Source organism: Buteo buteo, chromosome 5 (genome assembly GCF_964188355.1).
Source record: "Buteo buteo chromosome 5, bButBut1.hap1.1, whole genome shotgun sequence".
Taxonomy (NCBI): Eukaryota; Metazoa; Chordata; class Aves; order Accipitriformes; family Accipitridae; genus Buteo; species Buteo buteo.
This window is the reverse complement of record NC_134175.1, coordinates 18369646-18394025: the sequence shown is the minus strand read 5'-3', so window position 1 is coordinate 18394025 and position 24380 is coordinate 18369646. Positions and strand designations below refer to the sequence as shown.

Below are 24380 nucleotides of genomic sequence, written 5' to 3'. Positions count from 1 at the left end.
AAGAAGCAGTAACAAACAGTTCATTCAAATCCAACATATGTATAAAAGATTTAAGACCACTCAGATGTTAAGAATTGCTGACTGTTGAATAAATACTTTTTAGCTTGATTATATTTATCTCATTATTCCTCTTTGAAGTCTGTCAGGAGGATGTTTTGCTTACTATGTAACCCCTTCCAAAATGCCAGAGCAAACAAAGGAACGGAAAACCCATCCACAGGATGACTCAATGGACTTAACTGCTGAAAAGGCAGGAATTGTCATGCTGTGCCAGATCAAACACCTACAAGAGTGCTTTTGGCCTGCTACATGAAGTTTCTAGAGAAATGGGTAACACACCCGAGAAACATAAGCATTCTAGGGAGGGGGCATACAATAAAAAAAAGATTTAAAGACACAAAAAAAGGAGGGAAAAAAATGAACAGGTTAAGGAAAGAGAGGTGCAAGCAGCACGAAGAATGTGTCATTGCCAACAAATTGTCTCCTCATTCATCTGCAAACACGTACAGGTGGGCACACAATGGTGACCATTTGGAAAGGTGTTTATCATATGCAGTGTTAACATTCATTTACCAGTGTTTTCACCTTCCTCAGAGCTTAAAAGTTCTGGTGTGAAAAGATTAAAAAAATTATATCCCACATTAGCTACAGTCTGTATTTTGGAGTATCACGTACTTGGAAGATGTCACCCATGTGCTGTAACAAGAAATGGTATTTTAGAAGAATTTTCCATCAACAGAATGGCTTTCATTATAATACTTTTTCAAAACATAAACCAATAAAAACATTAGAAACAGTTAAAACAATATTTAAATACTAGTTTAGCACCATAAACATATACGTCTGTTACCTTTGTTTTTGGATCTAGAATTTTTACACCATAGATTGAGATTTGTAATTCAACTTTGGGTGTCTTCTGGCCTTCGGACTTCTTGATATGTCTTGCAAACTGTAAGATGAAAAATGTAACACGATTCACATTAATAGTAAGTTTTCTTTATTTACTACTTCTCATTTCCTCTCAACTCCTTCCACCTGAAGTTGTTTCCTTCCTTCTTCAAAAAGCTCTTATAAACAGTGCCAACCATTCCCAAAGTCACAGCTGGGCACAGAATAGCATTTCTGACTGCATGCTATAGAATATTCCTATAATTCAAGGAAAAATATTTTAAAATTACTTAGCTGGTTCTCTTGAAACTTTTGTCTGCTGTTTATGCACTTAATTTAAGCTTTTTCATGAGATTTCTAGAACAGTAGAAACATGAACACTTTCAGACAGTTTGTCAACCGCTCGGTTGTTGAGCAGTGAACATCATTACATTTTCCACATCCCACTATTTCTATGCTCACTTCTGTACACGTGCACAGAGAGTATTTCCCATATGTTCCTCTAAGGAAATCAGTTCTTTTAAACAGGTTCAGCGTGAAAGCACTACAGCTGGCAACACCTAAGAAATACTTGATCTCTTCATCATATTCTCTGGATTTATTTGCTAACAGTTCACTAGATGATGGCTAGACAACATTTTATATGACTGGGTTGGGTAACATGTCCTATTTCAATACACTTTCCATCCTTTTATATCTCCTTTTCTAGCTGTTAGATCTGACTTGTCTTTCTCTCATGAACACTGCATATAAAATAACCACAGTATCTAAAATTTGCTACTGCATGGCAGTTAAGAAGTGTCATGTATTTTGGTAACTTTCTTAGCAAAGATACGGAATTGCTCTATATTTTGCTCTGTTACAAGCCCTTTTCCTCTCAAGTCTTTGACAGCCTGGAATGGTATTTTCAAATGCATAATTAAGGACGACAACTCACTGAAGGCCAGTGGAGTTGGAGTGTCTGCTTCACAGCTATATGTTTGAACACATCGTCCTCAAACTTGCTCCCACTCAAGTATAACTAAGTGCATAACTCACCATCAGTACAAATAAACTATATAAAAAGTCAGTGAGGACAATGACTTGTAATGGCATAAAGAGTCTAGGATGTCAACAAGGGTGTTAACCTATCTTAAGAAGGGTTAGACCTGGAAGACAGAAGCCTGAATTACCTTGTGACTGTGAAGTACTTGGCTGTAGCCAACTGATACCTCCCCTACGAACACCTAAACCCCTGATTTTAACTATTTATTTAGGTGACAGTTGAGGGTTTGGGTTTTTGCTCTGTCCCTATTCCTATGCCAACTAGTACTTGGGAAATTTCTCCATGAACAAAACTGCTTTACACAGTATGACTCTCTCCATATATTTATCTCATTCTGCTTGTAGGCAGTTCCATTCACAACAAATTATTAACTAGTTTTAAGAAGCCCCCTAAAAGCATGTAATTAACCTGTTTTTCCCTTCCTCCCAATTTCATTCTTCTGAAAGCACACTTATTGAAAATTTTAGTAGCTAAACATTAATTTATAAACAATCCTATTAACTTCATACAGTAACATGACTTATCCAGTTTATTACTGATTAATCTACCACATTAGCTGATAAGTATCACATGCTTTACAAGTTAGTTAAAAAACCCCAGACAAAACACGAGCAAAAAAAAACACCTAAAACTAAACTACGCCATTCTTAAAACCAACTCTTAAATCTAAATACCCATTTTATATTTCAACAGCTAGGATTGCTACAGTCATTGGCCAAATATTTTATCAAGGTTTGTACATGATGACTTACTAGTGAAAACCAACTAGTCAAAAGTCAAGCAAATCTAACATAACTCCTAGTTCTGTCTCTCTTCAGTATCATGTATATAGCTTCTGCAATATGCATATCCTTTTCCTGTCCTCCTATTTATCTTCAAGCCTGTTTCTCGAATAGTTAGAGTATACTTTTAATACAGTTTAATGACTACCCCATCCCTTTAATTAAGGTGGGTTATCTCATACTTATCTTTTTATTTAAGAAGAAAATAATTTTCTAGAAAATAAAATTAAAAACCCTCTAATCACTGGTTTACAGGCATTTTGGCCAACAACATTTCTTGACTTTCTAGGAAAATTCAAATTTGCTACAGGGAAAAAACCCCTTTTTCTTTAATAAAAATTACTAATTAACTTCTTCCCCCCCCCCACCCCGCCCCCAAATCTGACTTAAATTTTATACTACCAATTTAACCGATTTTAAGTCTCTGGTTTAAAAATAGGAAAATGATAGTCCAATCAATGTTTTATTAGCACAGATTTTTATTTTTTTTCCAAGATGAGTATTAAACTTAAATTGTCTTTCAAGTCATTTTCATACATTTACTCAATACCCCCACTCCGTCAGCTTTCCTTTCTGATTCATAATTTGATTATGTCGTTTTATTGGATAAAACTTTGAGGACATATGTGATCCCTTTTCATAGTACAACAGGGTTCTGCACTTGGCTTACTTTTCTATGCATTAAATTGAATGACCACAAAAACCACAGGCCACCTGGACAGTTTGGGCGTCTGAATTTCCAGTGTACTTTACATTGCACAGAAACATACCTATGCAACAGATAATCCTGGGGTGCACCTTGATTTGGAACAGCCTTGAACTTGAATGTACCCTGGCTTTTTTGAAATATCCCTTAAAATAAACAAGATGCGCACAAGTATTTTTGTGCAGTAATGAAGAGGATGCATAAATGATGATTTGATTTTACCAAGTTAAAGCTATAAAGTGCGTTGAGAATGATGACGTAGTGCTTGTTTTTCCAACTGTAATCATCTCATCGGAGTCCCAAACAACAGCTACAACATGAAAACTTTTTAAAATAAGTAGATCTGAATAACTTGCATGAGTTTTAAAACAGCTGCCCAAAGCTTGCTCCAAGTAGTCAAGAAGTCTTACAACACTGAGGAAGTTCCAGATGATAATTCTGTGCCAATACTAAAAAAAGGTAAACAAAAACACCCTACTGTATCTCCACTCTCGAAAAGCATAAATCAAGTTCAAGAACTAGAGAATTCAAGTGAAATGAAATTAATGATGATCAATATGGATTTCACAAAAAATGCAGCTTTTCAAAACAGACAAAGCATTTGAGTTTTGCATGCCATTATATTTAGGAAATGAAGCAATACAGTGAAAATATTAGTTAAGTTAGTTACATTAGTCTCCAGATGCAGTCATAAACAGGAAATTGTCATTGGGAAGATATGTTTCTAATGTATTCCAGCAGGGTTTATTTCTTAAGCATGACATTATTGAACAATGACCAGGATGAAAATAATTACTGATAAAATCTGCAGGCAGAAAAAATAAGAGGGAAAAAAAGGGGGAGAAAAGTAACTAATGATCTGAATTCTAAAATCATTACAGAGGAAGCTTGCAGATCGTGAAGGCTGACAGAGGGGCAAATAACACAGAGAATACCTCACCAACCAGAACACCACATATTGCCTATATGCAAACAACCCATCTCTGTTGCACTGACAACTCTGCAAATCATACATATGGAACAAACTTACTTTCTTGGGAGACTACCCCGTGAAGATGGAACTAAGAAAGCCTTGATGTCATGGGAGGCTTTCCGCTAACTGTGGACCTTCTCACAAAACTACAATTCGAAGATTAATGCAATCCTTGGATATTTCAAAAAGACCCCTAAGACAACAACAACGGCTGCACTGCATCAGCTGCTTGTGAGAAACTACTCAAATTTTATGTTCTGAGGTTTTCAAATGCAGAAGGATGTTGACAAAATGGAGATCACAGGACATTTGCAAAAGCTAGCAGAGGACTGGAAACCCACTTTGTAAGAAACTCCATCAAATCAAAAACAAGCTAATGGTGAAAGAAAAACACAAAAGAGTCTCTTCAACACAAACATCCAGAAAGACAAGTTTTTTTAGTCAAAGGTTTACTGGGATACAGTGACTGAAAACTAGTCTCAGATAAATTCAGAAAATCTAGTCCAGTTCCTTTCTTAATGCTTCTCCTGCCCGCTCCCTGTTCTGTGTAATAACAGATAACGTACAGATACTGATCAGTAATTTCTTTCATATCTGACCTTCTCCAGAATGCCAAGTTCAGTCACCTCCTAAACTTGTCCAGGGTTTGAACAGCAGATCCTAACACCAGGTATCAGCCAATTTGCCTTTTTTCTTCTATTTTTTCTACTCATTCCTTCTATCTAAAGACGACCTTGAGGGCCGTCTGGACAGGGGAGATTTACAAACATTATTTTCTCCTTTCAGCACACATTTGAAACAAAGTTATATTTGTAGCTCACACAGTAACAACATTATTTAAGAGAGTAAAAATCTGTAGCCTCCCATTGGCATCAAATGGACAATGATATAAAATTATAATGAATCACAGCATGGCTTAGGAAGAGATACAATGGGCCAAATTCTTAAGCTGTTAGTTTATACAGATATTGTTCTCAGGCAAGACACCCAGATTTGGCCTAATAATAATATGTGCAGCTCAGTAGTATGGGCTGGCTTTTAACTGCTTTGGAAAGCAATAGAAACAAATAAATCTATTTTCTATGGTTTAATTTAGCTTTAAAAATAAAAAAGGAAAAACTTCCATGTATCTTGCCTTTTATTACAGTAACAGGGAAAAGTTGTATACTTTGAGACTCTTATTAAAATTACATTTGAAATGCTTATGCATCAAGCCTTAACAAACCACAATCAGAGGATTAATCAGCAAAAAATAACATGAGGAAAAAACAACAACAAGAAAAAAATCATGTTTTAAAAACATCCAGAAGCTTTAGTTAAAGAAATAATGGTTAAAACAAGTTCTATCAAAATCAATGTAAGTTATGCAAATCAAAACTATGTACTTTAATATTTACACCTCACTGCACAATTCAAGAGTTCATTAAAAAAACCTGAAACATCAAAGGTAGATGTTTCTGTGATTTGGGTGCTAATTTTCAGCCCAGGAAACAGAGGTTCAACTACCTCATTTTATGCAGGCTTCCAGTGAGACATCAGACATTGCACTTCATATGGACATCTTAAAAGATGTCTGTTTGAGGGCAACGTAGTTGTCTAAGCTGAGACACAGCTTTATACCTGGCTTTGAGAAAATGCTTTTCATTATAAGGAAAGATGCCTGGGTAAAAAAAAAAAAAAAAATTGGCCCTATTTCTTTTGCAGTGACTACATATCTTTTTGGTCATATTATGGTCCAAACTCTCATGCCCATTTTATGTGGGTATAATAAAGTTATGACCTCTGAAAAACAGCTGTCAAGAAGAGGAAAAGGATAAAAACACCACAGATATGCGAACCTGAATCTCTCGATAATCAGCTGGGTAGGGAAAAAAGCTGTCTCAGAAATCCATTTCTATGGAATAGGTTGTATTTTATTTCCCAAACACACACTAGACTGAGAGGAAGGCTATTGATCTATTAACCACAGTATGGAAGACAATGCAGTACAGTCTTCTTTCCATCTCTCACTCCCTGAAGGTTTGTTCTTTTGTTTTGGGTTTTTGGGGATGGGGTGTTGGGTTTTGTTTGTTTTGGGGGTGGGTTTTTTGGTTGTTATTTTCTTTGGTGGTATGGGGGTTTGTTGGGTTTTTGGTGGTGGATTTTGGTTAGGTTTTGGTTTGGTTTGGTTTTGGTTTTTTTTGAGAGAGCGCGCATGGGTAAACAGGTATTCTCTTCAACTCTTCTCATCTGATCTGCCTTGGTCTTCAGGCTGTCCACGGCTGGTCCTGAACCACACATTCTGCTTTCTCCAGTACTTCAAAGAGAACAGACATGACTGTAAGGCTTGACTGGAAACCTCTTTATCCCAATATTAAAAGGTTTTCTGTACTCCACCCTTTTCTGTCCTTTCAACAGCAAATGAAACTCAGCTTTAACACAAAAGGCAGCTCAGAACAATATCCACTGACGGTCCACAAAGGGCAGCAGCAGGACAGTATCACAGCATGTGTGGAGATGCGTGAAAGAGCGTTCTTCACTTCGTGTATCCTTACAGGTCATGGAGCTGATGAAAAGTATTTCAAGTGGCTTCAAAGTGATTAATTCTATTTACATTATCTCTGGTCATCTCCACTTACAGAAGGAAAGAGGAAGAGAAAAGGAGACTGAGTTGGAAGCTGGGTAAGAGAACAGCCTTAAGTCTGGTCCTCACAAAAACATCCCTTTGAAGACTGTAAAAGGACCAGCCCAAAACTCAAGTGTTCACTTCTGGTTTCTCCCTAACACCCCTCCACGGCATTTTCTTACTAGTGGTCTGGTTATGCTGCCCTTTCCACCTGTTCTCACCTCTGGCAACCCTTCAAGCACTTTTTCATTAGGACCAAATTCATTGCTACAGTCCGATTTAGAAGTTATATCCTTCATGAATCAAGGAAAATAATCATTTCACTTTATAAAATAAAGTGTGATTTGACAACATCTACACATTCGAATACCATAGGCATGTTCTGATACAATGTCTTGGTACCATTTTCCTTAGTTTTTATTTCATTCTAGAAATTAGTTTGACTAGAAAACTGGAAGGAAAAAATTGTTTGTAATAAATTATAAGAACAGTTCACCTTAACTTAGAAATAAAAATAAACATTTTAAAACATTAGTGTCCAACTTTCTTCTTTCTCCTGCAGTACAGCTCCAAGAAATTTGAAAACACAAGGGGAAATCCCAACTAGATAAAACCACTGGACAACCCTCTATAAAAATTAGAGATGCTTGAAAAAACCGTACATTCAAATTGCAACTGACCCAGCAAAACTGTCAAGTGTTTATAAAATGTAGTAGTAGTATTTGGGATAAAACAAGTACAATGAAGCACCAAGAAAAATTTCCTAGTTACTGTATTTTACTGTAGAACATCAGCTCCACCTGCTGGTAAAAGCAAGTTCATGGAAGGGACTGCTACAGTTTTGCACAGACCTGTTTGGCCAGCGAATGTCTTTGTGCTGTATGAGTTAAGAGCTTTTGATTTAAAGAAGTAAAGAGTTGTATATCAAATGTCTATTCTGACACAGTTTGATGACATGATGGCTTAAAAAAAATAGTTTACAGTCCCAGTATTTCATGGTCTATATATCACTGTAAGCACATGACTTCAAAAGGTTATTAGTGCAATGCATGCCAGTTGTAAAAATAGCTCCAAAGATTAAGAAAGTCAACTGTTTTTCTGCTAGCTATTAATTTTCATTAAAAACAAATTATGATAAACATTATGATTAAAATCAAATCCATATAATAAAAAATATAAATATAGCATCACAAGCTATACATCTTTTAAAAACCCTCCTACTCCAAAAAATACTATATACATTTTCTTTCAATATAAGACATTAGTTTTCAAACTGTTTTCACAGGTTTAAAATTTTTAATTAACATTTTCTAAAAACAAGCTAGACAATGTGGTTAATAATAAAATCCAGTACCTCCAGGCTTTTCTTCAAAGATTTCAGATGCACAACATAAATCAATGTTGAACTGAGTATTCAATTAGTTGAGGACTGTTTCAAACATAAAACCTCTTTATTGCTTTCTGAATTCTGTTCCAAGATTTTTCAAGTCTTTCCAAAAGTTGCCTTTAATTACTTTGTGAGTTTTCTAATAAACTTGTGATTATATAAGATCCAATGTAATACTTGACACATAAGCTCCAAGCTTCCAAGCTTGAAGAAAATAGTGTAATTCTGGCAGCAGGCAGTTTATTTAGGGAACACGTGTAAAAAGTTAGAACAGATATCTACATACTCTAATGACATCACAAGTATATACAAAAAAAATCTACTTTTAAATTTTAGTGCTAGGCTGACAAATGTTTTTTCCCCAAGAAAGGAAAATAGTTCTGGCTCTTCCTACACTTCAGAGAACAGCTATTTGAAATCCTTTTTGGACCTACTTTCAGAGCAAACTATTTCAAGGTACCAAATCATAGAATACAACTCACCAAAAGCCTCCAGTGGTCAGTGAGAGCCCAGGTTAGCCTGGACTTCCACCAGTGAGACAGAGACACTTAGTAGCTGCTTTACTTTGGAGGAGCCTGATAAAACATCATTAAAATAGAATCAAAACTTCTTCATAGCAGGATATTATCTTGACAGATTTCTGCACAGAATTAACTTTGCTCAGGGTAATGGAATTTTATAAACACAAAACATCTAACACAGCAGGCTTCACTCCAGTATTAGCTGTAAACTCATACATTTTGTTTCCACTGGCAGCATGCTGCAATGGTTAAAAAAGGGTCATACTTACATTAGCCTAAACCACTTGAAAACAACTAGGCAATAATGTCTCTGAGGAATGGCAGCAGAGTAAAACTTTTTGGCATAAAACATTCTAAGAATTGACTAAGTGAATCTTTAAAGGCAGCTGTACTATTTTGGTAGACCAAAAATAATGGCAAAGAACTTCTGTTTCAACACCTTAACACAATTACTAATCAACCTTGTGAAGATGGCTGCTTCAAGGGAAACCTCAGTCTTAAAAGCTGAGCTACATGAACAGTGTTTCATGCCTTCTTTCTTTCTTTTTTATTATAGTAATAACACAGAATCAAATTTTTCAATATTGATTCCCAAAATTTTCTGTCCATTTCCAAGGAAGTCCTGTTTAAATGAATAATGAAGACCCTGCAAAAAGTTATGGGAAGTACAACAGTAGGCAGAACAATTTTTACACCTAAAGAAACTAATGCTCCAATAGCTCTAAGCAGCTAAGCATGAAACAGTGCAATTCCACAGCAATGTGAGTTAGCAGACAAATCAAATCAGCATTCCCTACCACAGCTCATAGCATTTGAAGAGCTTTAAGCATATTAGCTGTCACTCCAGCAGTTAAGTCAAAGCTGTGTTATCAGTTAGCAACCCTCAACAAGTCATTTCACTAGCATACTTTTTAATTGTCTACCGAGTCCCTCAGTGCCCAAGGACACATAACGAAGAAGAAATTGTAAATGTCTGGTTTTCTCAGCCATCTACATGCACCAGCACATAGATGGTGTTTGTGCGCACAGACCTTTTCCAACAAAACATAAAGACCTGGAGGACAAGGCAGTAATGCCCCTTGTCATAAACAGGCTTGGTTTGTAAACCCTAATCTATCACCACAGCTCTATTTCCAGATATATCACCAATTATCACAGCTGGACAGTCAACGACATTCATACCAGTGCCACAAACCTTCACCTCCAGTCTAACAGTCAGTTTTCGTGGATCAGACATGTGAGCTTTAGATGAAGAGCAGTCAAGGACAGCCAGTACCCACAGAACTATCATAGCCCACTTATGACGTGGTTTGATATTCTTACTTCTGGTCTCTGGCACCAACAGCTTACCTTAAGTGGCTGGGTACTCTGTTTTTTGCAACAAGAGGCAACTCACCTGGGCTCACAGGAAGCAACGCAGAGCCCAGAGAAATGCAGGACAGGCATTACTGAAGTCACTACTTTTTGGTCAAGGAAGAGTTCATTTGCTTAAATTCTCTGGCAGCACTCTGGAGTGCCATAATTAGAGGCATTTAATAGCCATAAAGTGAGGATGGCAGTTAATACAAATTGTTGCTACCTAAGTTAGTACTAACAAAGCCCTAAAGTTTCCAAAGAACAAGATTACATGTTGAGGTACATAAACTTTATACTATAATTAATTGTATAATCTAGGACACAACTAAATATTTGTACAGCAGAACATCTGATAGTACAGGCATAACAGGGAAGGGCCTACACACTACTGAAGAGATTAGTAAAAGCAACTGCTTCTAGAATGAATGAATTTACCTACAAACACTTACAAAGTGTCTTAGCTGTGAAAACAGGTTAAGAATACATTCCATTTACATTTCACTAAAAAAATTCTCTTACCTTTAATTTTCTAACAGCATCTCTTACAACTTCTGTACCTTTGGGCTGCTCCACTTCTGTACTTCCAAGAAACTGAAAGGATTGTAATTTGTGAGAAATAAGTTATGCTTTGAAATGCCTAATTAACTCAAGAAATCTTATTTTCCAATTATTTCCAAATAACATTTTGGAAAGACAATCATTTCAATAGTTGATAAATAACAAATCTTCATACAGCTATTTCTAATCAAGAGAATAATAAGAACTAAATTCTAATTAGACAAATATAAGAGTTATCAAAAGCAGCTTTTAAAAAAAAACATTTTCTTTATCTCGATCCTATACAACTCTGTAAATTAGAGGTTAAGTACCTTTTTCCACTGGGAAATTGTCATTTGGAAAATAATGAAAAAATTGCAAAAAAATACTGATATAAGATACTTCCCATGAATCAACATGAGCCAATGGTTTGGACTATGTTACTAAAACTTTAATACAGTGATGCAAGATAAATTAAAAAGGCCTGATTTTGCTCTTACAGCTGCTTGGTACAGTAATTTCATAGATTTAAAGGAACTAGGCTCCAACTTAAATAAAAACAAGGCTCATATTAAAAGAATTTCTACTGGAGATCGCATTTTTGCCAAGTAAGGTTTTAATGAAAACCAAACATACACCTGTTAATATACAAAGCATGATACTTCAAAGGGATCTTACCATTTCTTTATTTGTACACTGAAATACTTTTATGTTCTTCTGTACAACTTTGCTTGCCTTCTACTATACTGTGATGAAAGGTACAATAAACCTGCCTGAGCCGTAGCTGTGTAATAATTAATTTTGAACTGATTTTCACATTGAGGTACCATTGATTTAAGTCACACCATGTACCTGTATATGCCAAAATAATGCTAGCAAGAAAGAACAAAGCTCCGTTTCTCTCTAAAGAACACAATCTTCTGTGTAACATGCCACACAGAGATATGTATAATTTTTAAGTCTTAGCGGCTTCAAAAGGAACTTAAATTTGCCAAGCTACAGATGCTTTCAACATAGTAACTCTCAAGTGTTTATTAAAACTTCAAAATGTGTTTACTGTAGTCAGTGTGCTCAAGCTATACTCCTGCAAAGAAACTTTGCAGCTCTAGCAATAATTACGTCTCATTAGAAATTTGCTACTGACTCCGAAATATATGTCATCTTGAATACAACAGTGTGTAAATCAAGACACCATGCACATCTGCTGTCAATATTCTCCACTATTACAATTCTCCAGCTAGAAGACCAAGGTTTTGTAATAACAAAGCAGAAACCTCTTATTATTGATTTGATGTCTTTCATGCAACATCTCCAATGACTTTATAAATAGAGGGTGTGTTCTTCCCTGGAAAAGTGACAGTTGCAGAAAATGCATGTAAAGAAAGAGGAATGATTCTTGGACATTATCGATACTGCATGTGACAGAAAGGGAAAGGTGAGTGAATATATGTGAGCAAATGTATGTGAGTAAAAAAGAAAAAGGAACCACAAGCTTAAATGGACAAGAAAGAAAGTAGATAAAGTCAGATGAGAATCTAAGAGGAATGCCAATAATACCAGATATCTGTACACAAGCATGTTTATACACGACACACTTGCCACAATACAAAACATGGCAGTATAATTGCTGTAAAGTTTGTGAGCAGGCCAGGGTATGTTGTACAAAGTAGAGGAATCCTGCATAAACACAGGAAATAACAGCTGCAAGCGTGGACAAGGCTCAATGAACAGAGAACCCAGGTCACTGCTGCCCATGGTGAAATGGAAGACATCTGAGCATACTTCATCCACACGTGCTTCCTATTATTGGTGTACTTTTGAAACTGGCAGCTCCAGAGGCATTGTCAGTGTAAGCAGCCTGGTATTTCTTGATACAGATTTAGGGCCAGACCTTGGGTGGAATTGTGTCGAGTACACTTCTAGATGCCCCGGGGTATGCTGCCTCGCCTGCAGCCACTTCCCCAGAAGGGCACAGGGCTGCCCTACAGTTCTTATTTGCTTACTTCCATCCAGATGGCTGAGATCTGAGATGGCAAAAGACATCTCAAAAGCAATAGAAGCATTCCCCCTCCCCTTCCCTCTCAGCTGCCTCGCTCAAAGTCCAAGAAAGATGAAGGTATCTTTACTGTATTCAATAAATGCCAGCAGCAGACCAGTCTTTCCATGAACAATAACTTCCATAAATACTGTTTTCCCAGGGGCTAATTTCCTCATGCTAATTGACATTACTGCCTTAGAAAGTGTAAGCAACAATTAAGCTTCTGCCACAGCTGGGGAATCAGTTAAATGTCACTGAATTTTTAAGCCTGTAGTAATGTTCCCCAAATCAGAAATTACAATTTCTGATCATGGAGGGGAGGGAGTATACGACTTCTAAATAGAAAGATAAACTGCTGAAAGCACAGGTTTAAGTGACTGGCAAAACCTGAAGAGGCACATACTAATTGGGTTTGCTCAACAAGTTTCAAAAGAAATAAACAGCCAAGGCCCGAAGTATGTGGAAATGTCATGAGCATTGTATCAGTATTCATGGAACATAACTTAACGAACCAGAATTCCACCAGTCATTCGCAATGCGTTGTCTTCCAGATGAGTATCTGTTTTGACATTAAGCATCACTACTAAAATTTTTGTTGCTCTCAGCAGTTTTGAACTGGATTTGGAAATAGAACTCATGCTTAATAAACTATTCAGCATAGGAAAATATAGTAAGATGTATTTAATCCAAAAATACAAAGAAGATTTGTATCTTAAGTGTTAACATCAATCAGAGATGATGAGACCATGTCATGTGTTGCATCATTTGATATATTTGTATCTCTGTTAACTGCAGTTCTATTATTTTTCCCAGCTAAGCTCAAATTTTAGTTATAACTGCTTACACATTTCATGCCTGACCTTCATAAGCTTTCTCATTTAATTCATTTTTTGTAAGAGTAATAAAGAGAAAATCAGGAATTAAGAGCAAATATTCTGAATACTTGTATCAATTAGACTGATCTATTTTGGGGCAAAATATTAACAGAATTTTAAATCAAGACAAGTTGTTTTCTAATTATAACAAAAGAATAACTATGCAATATAGGTTTAACATATAGCTAGCATATTAACTGGAGGCTTTTTATTGCTTGCTTTTTTCATCTGCTCTGTACCTTTTCTGTGTGATCTGCCCTATCATCATATTTTATTTAATATTAGGTACCAATTACTATGGCATTACTCGTAGTAGTTAAGCTAAGCAAACACATATATATTTGCAAAGCTGAGACTTTAGATGACAAGCTCAATGTGACAAAGGCCTCTATGTTTGTATAATCTCTAACACAATGGATGTGCTGCCACCTCTGGGATTTATAAAGTAAATAACTAATTCACCATCCTCATGAAATGGGGAGATGCCATTTCATTATGGTCTTTTCAGCAGATGTTTCTCACCAAATTGCACCCAAACACAGAGAACAAGTATTTGTTATATCAGGAATTTGGTACAACTGTGGCACTAATAGTATAAATAATCATCATGGAAGAGTTTCTGCAACAAAAATTTCAAAGCCGAAGTGGTAAATATGAAACTTCCCTTTTCAAGAGCAGGCTCCTTTAGAAAGCAATAGTGATGCAGAATTCTAGAGCAGAACTTTAAAACTCAGTGATTGCTTTGATCACTTCAGGTTCCCTCCCGCAGCTATGGTTGTTTTGCAGACCTGGCTGATGAAGAACAACAACATGAAATGTAACTGTTCCTGAAAGTCAACAAGCTAATACAACTCCTACACTTAATTGCAGAAGAGAGAAACAGAAAATAATGTAGCAGTTACCCTTCAGATCATTCAGTACTAATCCTATATGCAAATTAATAAATGCATTAAATTCTTAAGTATTCATTAACATCAAATACATAATACAGATGAAAAATGTTTACATAACAATTGTTACATGGATTTACTGTTTGCAACTAGTAAGAGAGTTATTCCTGAAGTTGGTGTACTTCATGCATAAGCCAATTCAAACAAAAATGATCAATAAGTTAGACACACCACTAGACTCATCGTTTTAAATATTTATTTATTGTTAAGTTTAGTACTAATTAGTAGTTCACCAAAATCATACTGAGTTTCAGCTGGATACTTTAAGAAGTTCAAAGAGGATGACATTTAATATTTTGCATAACATAAAGCAAGCTAAGGCAATGTTTTTCCCATATAAATTACTATACATTTTTCATTGCAGTCTGCACTTCTTCCAAACACGTTCCCTACAAAATGGTTGAAAGGATATTTTTCTAATACATTACTTATTCTGATCTCACTTACAGCTGTCTATAATCAGAAATAATGTTTTATGAGGTCAACAGATCTTATCACTCAAAACAGTTTAACTGTTCCTTTAAAGTATATTAAAGCTTGTTCTTCCCTCACTGACGTTTGCCATTAAGAAAGTGAGCTGTTGACCAGCCATATATAAGACAAGCACCTCAGATCAAACTATTTATAATCTAATATTAGCAGACAACCAGATGTGCTCACTCCACATGCACAGATTTGCAAGATAGTGCAGCTGTGGAGGTTAACAGACACTATTTCATCATATTATATAATCAACAGAATTTTTATCACTAACAGCAACTGGAAGAATAATTCAGCTCTGTAACGGCCAGGAGGGCTGTCTTACACAACCAACTAGTAAACAGACCCTTTGTGGGGAATTTATCTTCCTTCAGAATGTAGTTGAAATGAAAATTTTCCTATGCATTAATGTGAGCAAGACACTTTTTGGTCCAATTCCATAGTGAAATTATTAAAAATGCTTTTATAGTTGTACTTTGGCTGGAGAAACTATTAAAATAAAAGGCAAGTCTTTTTTACTTTTATTTTGCTGGCACAATTAAAAGTCAATTCAAACATAGGGCAACTTCAGGCATTCAGAATCCTTTACAGTTTTGACAAGTCTATTACTGTAATCACATGCCCAATAGCTATTAGTAAGGTCAGGTGAATTGTTAACAGTTCACTTTTTTTCCTTGCCATTAACAAGACACTCTCCAATAATTCTTCCCCATCAGCTTACATTTTGACCCTCAACATTCTACTTTCTATATATCCAGGTGCTCTTCTTCAAAACTTAGGGGAAATACAAAAAACCCTATCCATCCTTCGGGAAAGTTAATTTTACCAGGGTCAAAAAAATCATTAAACCTAAAACTTGACTAAGAGAGAGTTTTAGGTGCACTTTTTAATATTTAACGTAGACTTCTACTCTCCCAGTAGAGAGCAGTGTAGGATATTTTAATAATAAAATAACATCTGTTTTCTTTTGTCATCTTATTTCAATCTTTAAAAAAACCCCTGTCTTTCACAGTGCCACATTTCTTTATTACTCTGAACCCCCTCAATATTAGAAGTTCTCTTTTATGCAGGTTTAAATGTAATTACATGAAAAAAACACTTACCAATAAAGAAAGGAAAAAAACAATGCAAAATTACTGCATACCTGCTGCCAAAATTTGACAAATTCGCTCCTTCTACAGTAGAAATTGAAGGGATGTTGATTTAGTGATGAAAGGAAGACAAATGTATCCACATTCTGATAACATCAGAATGACAGTATATAATATAAAATGAGAAAGAAAGAGAAGTGGGACCAGTCTTAAAGCTATGCAGAAAACAGATGAACAAATGTCTAAGCTGTTAATCACTTCCTAAGAAATGAACAGTTTTTGCTCAGCCTTGTATACGTGAGTCTTCTCTGTCAATTAAACAGCAGAAGTACAATATGGACTATAAAATATACACCTCTTCCTATTTTTGGTTCCTTCTCTTTCCCCACCCTACAGTCCAGTTCTCCACCTGTAACAGCTTCCTTTGTTCTCTACCAATACAGGTTTTTGCCACAGTACATAAATGTGTAGATTTTTCCCTTAAGGGGAGCACTTCTCTAGCGACCCCTTAAAAACAACTGCCTCTTTCAAGCATGATTGCTGCTCAAATGAGAGCAGAAATCAAACTCACCACATGAGTATGAAAGAGAAAATTGCCACAGACATCAGCACATTCCCTGAATATCCCCTGCATCTGACATGCAATGTTCTGCACAAATGGTGACTCTGACACAGGAAAAAAATTCTAGGCATTTTTCTAAGGGACTGTTAGAGTACTATTTGCAAAAAAAGGAAGGAATGCATGAGTAAAAATTTAAAGAAAAAACAGAAGGGTCTTCTAATAGAAATCTTCTAATGGAAATCAAATATTGCCAGGTATTTCATCCCTCAGTAGAATTAAGGCATTATTAAGAATTAATGTGAGAATGTGAGAAAACAGAGAGGTGAAAATATTTACAGTAAGATATAAAGAAAAATCTATTTGATAAGCTATTGAAATGTTGGGGGGAAAAAGACAGCATTAGAGAAAGGACCATAAAATAATTAGGTAACAGTTAACAAAAGAATCTTCCAGATCTAGTGACGTAAAAAACATACTGTGCTTAATTTTAAGCAACCTCTCAACAAGCCACACTGGTTTAACTTGTACTTTCTTCTATTCTCCATAAGTGCAGTAACTAAGAATGCTTCACTATCAAATGTGTAAGCAATCATCTCAGTCTTTAAATTTGGTGCTGAATAATACAGAACATAATTTGATAACTAAAGCTTAACATATCTTTGAACGGTTGATGTGACATAGACAATATAGACATTTCTTTGGAGCAGTACACCTCACCAGGCTCTGGATGTGGTTCTTGCCAGGAACCCAAATGTCTGGAAGCATGAATATCTAGAAAGACTCTGGTAAAGATGCCTGAGGAACTGAGGACATACAGCAGTCCTAATCCTGCCTACACCTGTCTTCTAACCCATGTTTAGATTTGATGAGCAGAGAAATTATATAGCTGCTCACTGGGAAGAAACCTGAAGCGTGGTCCAAGTAAGATGAATCTAGCTTGGTGTACTTTTAAAGGCAAAAGAATGAGAATAATTACACCAGGTCATATCCTTCCTCAAGTCCCACGGCATTTTAAACCACAGCCAGATGGGAAAAACTAAAGGGCACAGAAAAAGGAAAATACAACAGGAGATACATTTATGTTAACATAACCAGTTTGTTTGTAAGTAAGAACTTCAGGAGAATTTAGGACACACTTTGTAAATGGTCAAAACTGAGACCTTCTCCAGAGAGATCAGTGTGGTCATATGCCAGGGGGCCTATTGACAAGGATATATTTAAGACAAAATCAGACTGCAACACAGCTATCAATGCTGTTCTCTGCCTCTAAACCTAAAGGTAAATTAATGTTAAGAAATACAGCTAGTACGTCCACAAAGAAAATATGAGCAGGCTGGAATACAAAAAGAAAGCAGAAAAGGTAAAAAGCTTACCTGGTCAAGACTGTCGCTATAGGAAATACCAGTTGTACAAGAAAAAACATTCAGTATTTCATCAGTCCATCAATCTACACAGCACTTCAGAAGCACATCTCAAACTGTATCATGCCCTGAAGAGTTGTCATGCTGAATCTGAAGATTATCATGGAGCTGGGGTGGTGCTGGGAGGGTGTACACTGCCCTCCCACTGCATACACCATTACCAGCCACCTTACAGCTACCCAGATTTTAGCCACAGGCTGAGAATAAACACAGCTACATGCAGATTTACTTCCACCTCAAACAACTAGATGAGGAAAAAGTGGTTCTTTGGCTCTGCTCTGCAGACTTGTTAGCTGGAGCTAACAGTTCACTGCTGGTCTAAGGGAGCTCTACATTCCCATCCAGTGGAAGCACGCAGGCAGCAGCAGGAGGGTAATAGGAATATCCCCTAGGGATACTCCAGCTTGGAGCAAAAGAACCAGCAAGCTCAAGGAATTTTTAGAGAATTCTTTAAAAACTTTTTGGGAGAAGGACTTAAAAAGGAAGATTTTAACAATGCACAAATGACAGCGACGCTAATAATAGTAGTATATCATACTGAAGGCCTGTTTTTCTTTTAAGCCCAGGTGCACTTCCCATAGCTTATAAATAAACAAAAAAAAAAATCAGAGATAATATTTGGCATGAAAGAAACAAGGGCAGGGGAAAATGGCAGTGAGAACAGATTTATCACTGGAGAAAAATAACTTCTTATTATAGATTCTCTGGTTGTGATTGGGACACATGCATTCTTTTGACAGCCTTCTTTCTTCACATGTACTGCAATGTTCATTAGCTTTCACACGCAAGAATCCTGTGCTCAGAGATGGGATAAAATGAAGGAGTAAATTAAATAACAACATGCTTCCAAACTTTACCCTCTGGGTTTCAATTTGGACATACTCAGTGTTTCCAGTTTTGGCTTCTACACATGGGAACAAATTTATTATTTTTTAATTTTTTTTTTATTTTTTATTTTTTTCCCTGGCAGATGCATCTGTCAGCATCTTTTACTGCAACATGAGATGTCTGTGAGTAATCCAAAGGCACCATCTTAAAGTTATTATAACTCCTTTGCTTCAATACAGAAGCTATTAACACTTAACACAGAGATTCATCTAACATCAAACAATGGCATCAAATTCCTATCTTCTGTTTCTCTACTGCTATTCAACTGCAGAGCCTCCTGTAGTGTATCATTGTTACTGCCTGGAAGTTTTACGATAACAAACAAGAGATAACTCATCAAATGAGCATACTGTTGACTAATGTGATCTAGCTTGACCATGTTCATGGTCTTTACGAGTTGCTTCTGACTTGCCTAGAAAATGACTGAGGCACCTAACTACAGATGCTGAATAACATCCTTGCCATTCCTGCAATCCTCTATCATTACTCTCATATTAGTTTAGATTTTATTTAGTCTCTGATCTCCAAGAACTAGCAACTCTAAATTAACTGTTGAATCTTAAAATATAGCACCTCTTTATTTCTGTAAGAATTATCATTACTGAACCAACATTCAGTGAAGGTGATAATTCAAACAGATTATACTTCTGATAATGTGGGTACACAGGGAAGGCTACCTGTACAGACACAAGGACCTTTCTGTAGTCAGACAGGGAAAACAGAACTAATTATCAAAAGTGGCACTTCCTTTAGAAAGGTATATATTCCAAACATGAAGCATCTCTGATACTCACTCACTGAAGACATGTCATACTCCTTGAATGCTTCAATTCAGAAAATTTGTATTCTTGACTGGATTGTTCCCAGTAAAAAATGTTTACTTTACCTTAACTGAAGAGAGTCCACCTAAAAATAATTCATATTCACTATTTTAAACATCAAATTTTCAGCTTTAGAAGTGCATAATAACAGAGTGGACAGGTTTTTCAGCTTTACAAGTCCATAATTAGACAGCAGACTTAGTTCTGCACCACAGGAATTGGATGCAACCCAAGCATCATTTCTTTATGGAAATAGTAAAGTCAAACTAGGCCTGCAAATTTACTTAAATACTATTTTTCACCATGTCCTAGATATTTTCAAATATCTTAATATAAGAAAGTTGACATCTTGTTTGCATTTTTTTAATAATTTAATTTATATTAACTGTAAGACACAGCTTCAACAATTCCTATGTTCCACTCAAATGTACTGAAGTAGTAGAAACAGTTCTACGTCTACAGACTCTTTTGCAAAGATGTCAAGTGTGCTGTTAGAAATTTTAGAACACAGAGACCACCTTTGCTTTAATTCCCACTTAATCTCCACAGACGCTAGCTAGCAACACTGGCAAGTCTAGAGGGAACTTCACTGTACTGCAGCGTGAAAAAATGTTTTCATTGTTACTACTTGTATAAACCCACTAGTCTACCCAAATTAAGGTTACAGTTAATTTTCTTTAGCATTCCCATAAAGCTAAGGGACAGACCTTCCCTCACCCCCTCAAAAAACCCCCATCTAGTACAAAGCTACAATTAAAGGAACAGCAAGGTCAAGATTCCAGGTGCTGGTATTCTCACAACTTTCTTAAGAGTTACCACTATAACACCCCGCAAAAGACACGCAAAACTGTTGTCCTAGTTTTTAGCTCTGTTTTGCCCTACTGTATCAACCCACTGGTTTTCATAATGCCACTGTTCCTTTAACTACAGCATGTACTGGTCTGCTCTGTACTAGCATTCTGCAGGCTATCTAGCTTTTTTCACAAAATACAGCAAGTTAAAGCTTGAACTCAGTGTTCTCAAGCTCCATCTGTCCTGCTGACTTTTTTTTTCTTCCTGTTGCAAATATTCAGCTTATCAAACAAAACCTCCCCCAAAACAATGAAAACTGAACTGAGATGACAAAAAACCCTTATGAAGAAACAATCTAAGTTGTCAAGTATGCAGTAACAAAACCAATCTTGGTTCATAAAACTGGCAAAACCATTCTGTTTTACCAATAAGATGAAGCTTTCTAAAATATGGAGCACTTTAACTCAGAACTTTTTTAATGGAGTGAAGCTGCTGAATTAGGGGTGCATCCTTGAGTCACTTGAGTAAACAGGCCATGATGTCATTCAGAAGGCGGCTGTTCCTTCAGAGAGATATTTCCCAGATGACTTCATTGTTAGGCATGAATCTGAGCACAAGCTTCAGATTCTTCCTTTCATAACAACATGTACAAGAACAGCCAGGAGTTTCCATGTGCCGTTTCAAGGTGGGATTGTGCAATTCTGAATGTTCAGTTTGCAGTAACTTCTTCAGACTGAAGCTGTACACAAAATCATTAGAGCCTTCCTCTGTTCAGTGTAAGTAAACTCTGTAAGTTGTGGAAGAAATTGTGATGGAATTTTATATACATAGTATATATATTAATAAAGACAACTGGAAAAGTATTGAAGTTACCCTGTTGTACTGGAAAATATTAACTATATCTTCTAAAAGCAGAGATACAATTCCACAGACAATTTTCAATTTTGTGAATCAAGTTTATTTTGCTCTAAACTAATTTCTACCTCCTTTGTCTTTGACTAACATGATACTGCTAAACTTGTATCATCACACTCTTTTGCCATGGCAACATGCAATGACATTGTAAACACAGAAACAGGAATTCCCTGTGGGACAAAAAACAGAAGAAGTCACAGTTAGGAACAAAATTCTCAAACAGCCTTAGTAATAGGAACAAATAACTATTGGACATTACCCTCAGGTTATTAAATCCCTTTTCCAGTTTAATGTGAAATATGAAATTGCCTATTTTAAGGACATTGCATCTCTTCTGAATCAGGACTTCTAATACTGTGAGCCTTACTGCACCACAGATTAGAATAAATGACTTCTGTTTTAATTCTTGATTCATAGAAACACTTGGCTGTCAAATGGAGGACAAGCAGTGCACCAGAAAATAGTTATTCTGGAGAAAGAATCACGAATGTGTGGACCTAGTGCTTTAGCTTTAGTAGCCTGGAAATTTAATACCACTTTTGGTAATTTTTTCATGCAACAGATTTTGAACATAATCTGAACATTTTCTTTTAAACTAACATTACCACAGAAGATCATCTGCTCTTTAAATTCTAGTATTATAACTACTTTAGTGTGTAGCAAATAATCTATACATACATTCTATGTATAGACATCTCAGGACAGATGTAGGTCCTGAGGTATATTAAAGGACAGGAGCATGAAGTGTAAACTACCTTTGTTGGTTTTTTTTGGTTTTGTTTTTTGTTGCCTAAACTGTAGAATTCCTATACTGAGAACCACTACATTTGTAAAAAAAGAATAAGCCTAACATCTTCTTAGTAAAGCAACTTCAGTGGGGAAATATGCTGAGTCAGTATGTAAAGCATAATCCATAATCACATGGATAATCTACAAAAATGTGCTAAAATAAATGCCATATTCACATCAACTAATAGCAGTATTTTTATATAAGTGGCCAAGAAAATGTCTGTTTTCTAACCAAGATTGTAATTTTTTTCTTTGCTCCTGAAAACTACTTCCTAAGCCCCATCTACTACTTTAAACGTATTGTTAATTTTACACAAATGACACCTGTAGACATCTTGCTGGGTTACTGTATTCACAGAATATGCTCAGAAATTTTCAGAGAATATTTGACTGGGGTAGCCAAGTGAAAATCAGATTAGCTGTCTATCTGTGAAAGTTAAAGAGAGGGAAGCTCCATGCAGCAGAGAAGAAAAACACAGAGGACAAAGCAGAGTAGTAACTGTGACTCCCAAATTGCATCATGTTTGAATTTTTGAGAAAATATCTTTATTTAAAATGGGTATCTTTTGGGAAAAGAAAAAGGACAGGGAAGCCAGCACTGGTTCTGGGTACTTTCATTCTTTGAACTGAAAAGAGGTACTAGCATAAAGAAAGCACACCTAGGAGGCAAGCTGAAAGAGCAAATGAACAACAATGGCTGGAGTGTACTGGAACATATGGAAGCTTAAGACTAAATGGGTGGCACTTAAACACAGCAGTTGGATAGCTTTTTCATCTACTACAGGTTCGTGACCACGATACAAGATCACCTGGTAAAGAATCTTCAGGAATCACATTTAAGATTTTTATGGAATAACATAAACATCTTGGAAATATTTCTTTTGAAGACCAGGAACATGCCCTTAACATACCTCTGCCTCATTATCTGTGAATGTCCTGCCTGCATTAAAGTCAAATCCTACTCTGAATCCCTCTTCTTCAAGTCCATCAAAGATGCTGGAAGCAAGTACTACTTAGGCAATGAGCCTTAACAAGAAAAGCACTTCTTACATTGGTTTAGCCGTGCTGTATCTTTCACTTTTCCTACATATAACTGGAAGTGTCTCCTCTATGATGATTATTGTTTTATGAACTTGTTTATATTCTTTCTTGTTAATCTTTTTTTTTTTTTAGAAGAAACTGTCTTTTCTTCACATAATCTCACATGAAAGCCAGCTATAAAATATATGTGATCACCATAATTCAACGCTTGGCCTTCAGGCACTTCAAGAACATCACTAACAGAGTTTTTCCAAAAGCTACCTAGAATGAGAGTCATATATTTTAAAATAATACTTGGAACAGAAAGAACTGCCTCTTTAAGCTACCACTTTGTAGATATTTAAAAAAAATTTGCAGAGCACTACCTAAACATAGGAAACATTTTTCCCTCTAAACAATACAAATTAGGGAACTAGATTTTTTTATTAGAAAGATTATTTTAGCAAACTGCAAAAATGTTTAATAGTGACTACTTCAACCTGACAATAACAGGTACAAAATGAAACCACTATTATCATGACCTTAAGATCCATCAGCAGATCAGATGGACATCTTGGATGAACTGTTCTAAAAGAACTTAACTGAGTTGGAAAGTAATTTATAAATTATTTTACAATGGCAATTAATCCAACACTAACGTTGGCTGTCACTTCTTACTTCATAAAAAAATTATGCTTTTCAATAAAAGACCTAAATTCTGGTGCTAAAGTAGTAAAATTAATCTAGTCTAGATCGTTACAGTGATACTTGCGTTGTTAGGTGAACACAAGAAAGCAGTATATTTTAAAATCCTTCATATAAGGATTTAGAGTCTTCCCTAAATAGCAACACAATCCTTTTTAATACGAGAGCAGGTATTAAGAACACATTTAGCCTTGAGCCCAAGGCACTGAAGTAGAATTCAAAATTTGGGATCT

The 24380-nt window shown here is 35.9% G+C and overlaps 1 protein-coding gene across 4 annotated transcripts in view; it reads right to left on the bottom strand.

Moving 5' to 3' along the window:
• GULP1 (GULP PTB domain containing engulfment adaptor 1) overlaps positions 1 to 24380 on the bottom strand; it is a 163139-nt gene that overhangs the window by 35712 nt on the left and 103047 nt on the right. For 3 of the 4 annotated variants that reach the window (XM_075027969.1, XM_075027972.1, XM_075027970.1), the window contains 2 exons: positions 10783 to 10854; positions 851 to 949 (listed from right to left, as the gene is read on the bottom strand). In XM_075027969.1, the coding sequence (XP_074884070.1) occupies positions 851 to 949; positions 10783 to 10854 (171 nt within the window). The remainder of the gene's footprint in view (positions 1 to 850; positions 950 to 10782; positions 10855 to 24380) is intronic. The other variant, XM_075027971.1, reaches the window with a different exon arrangement.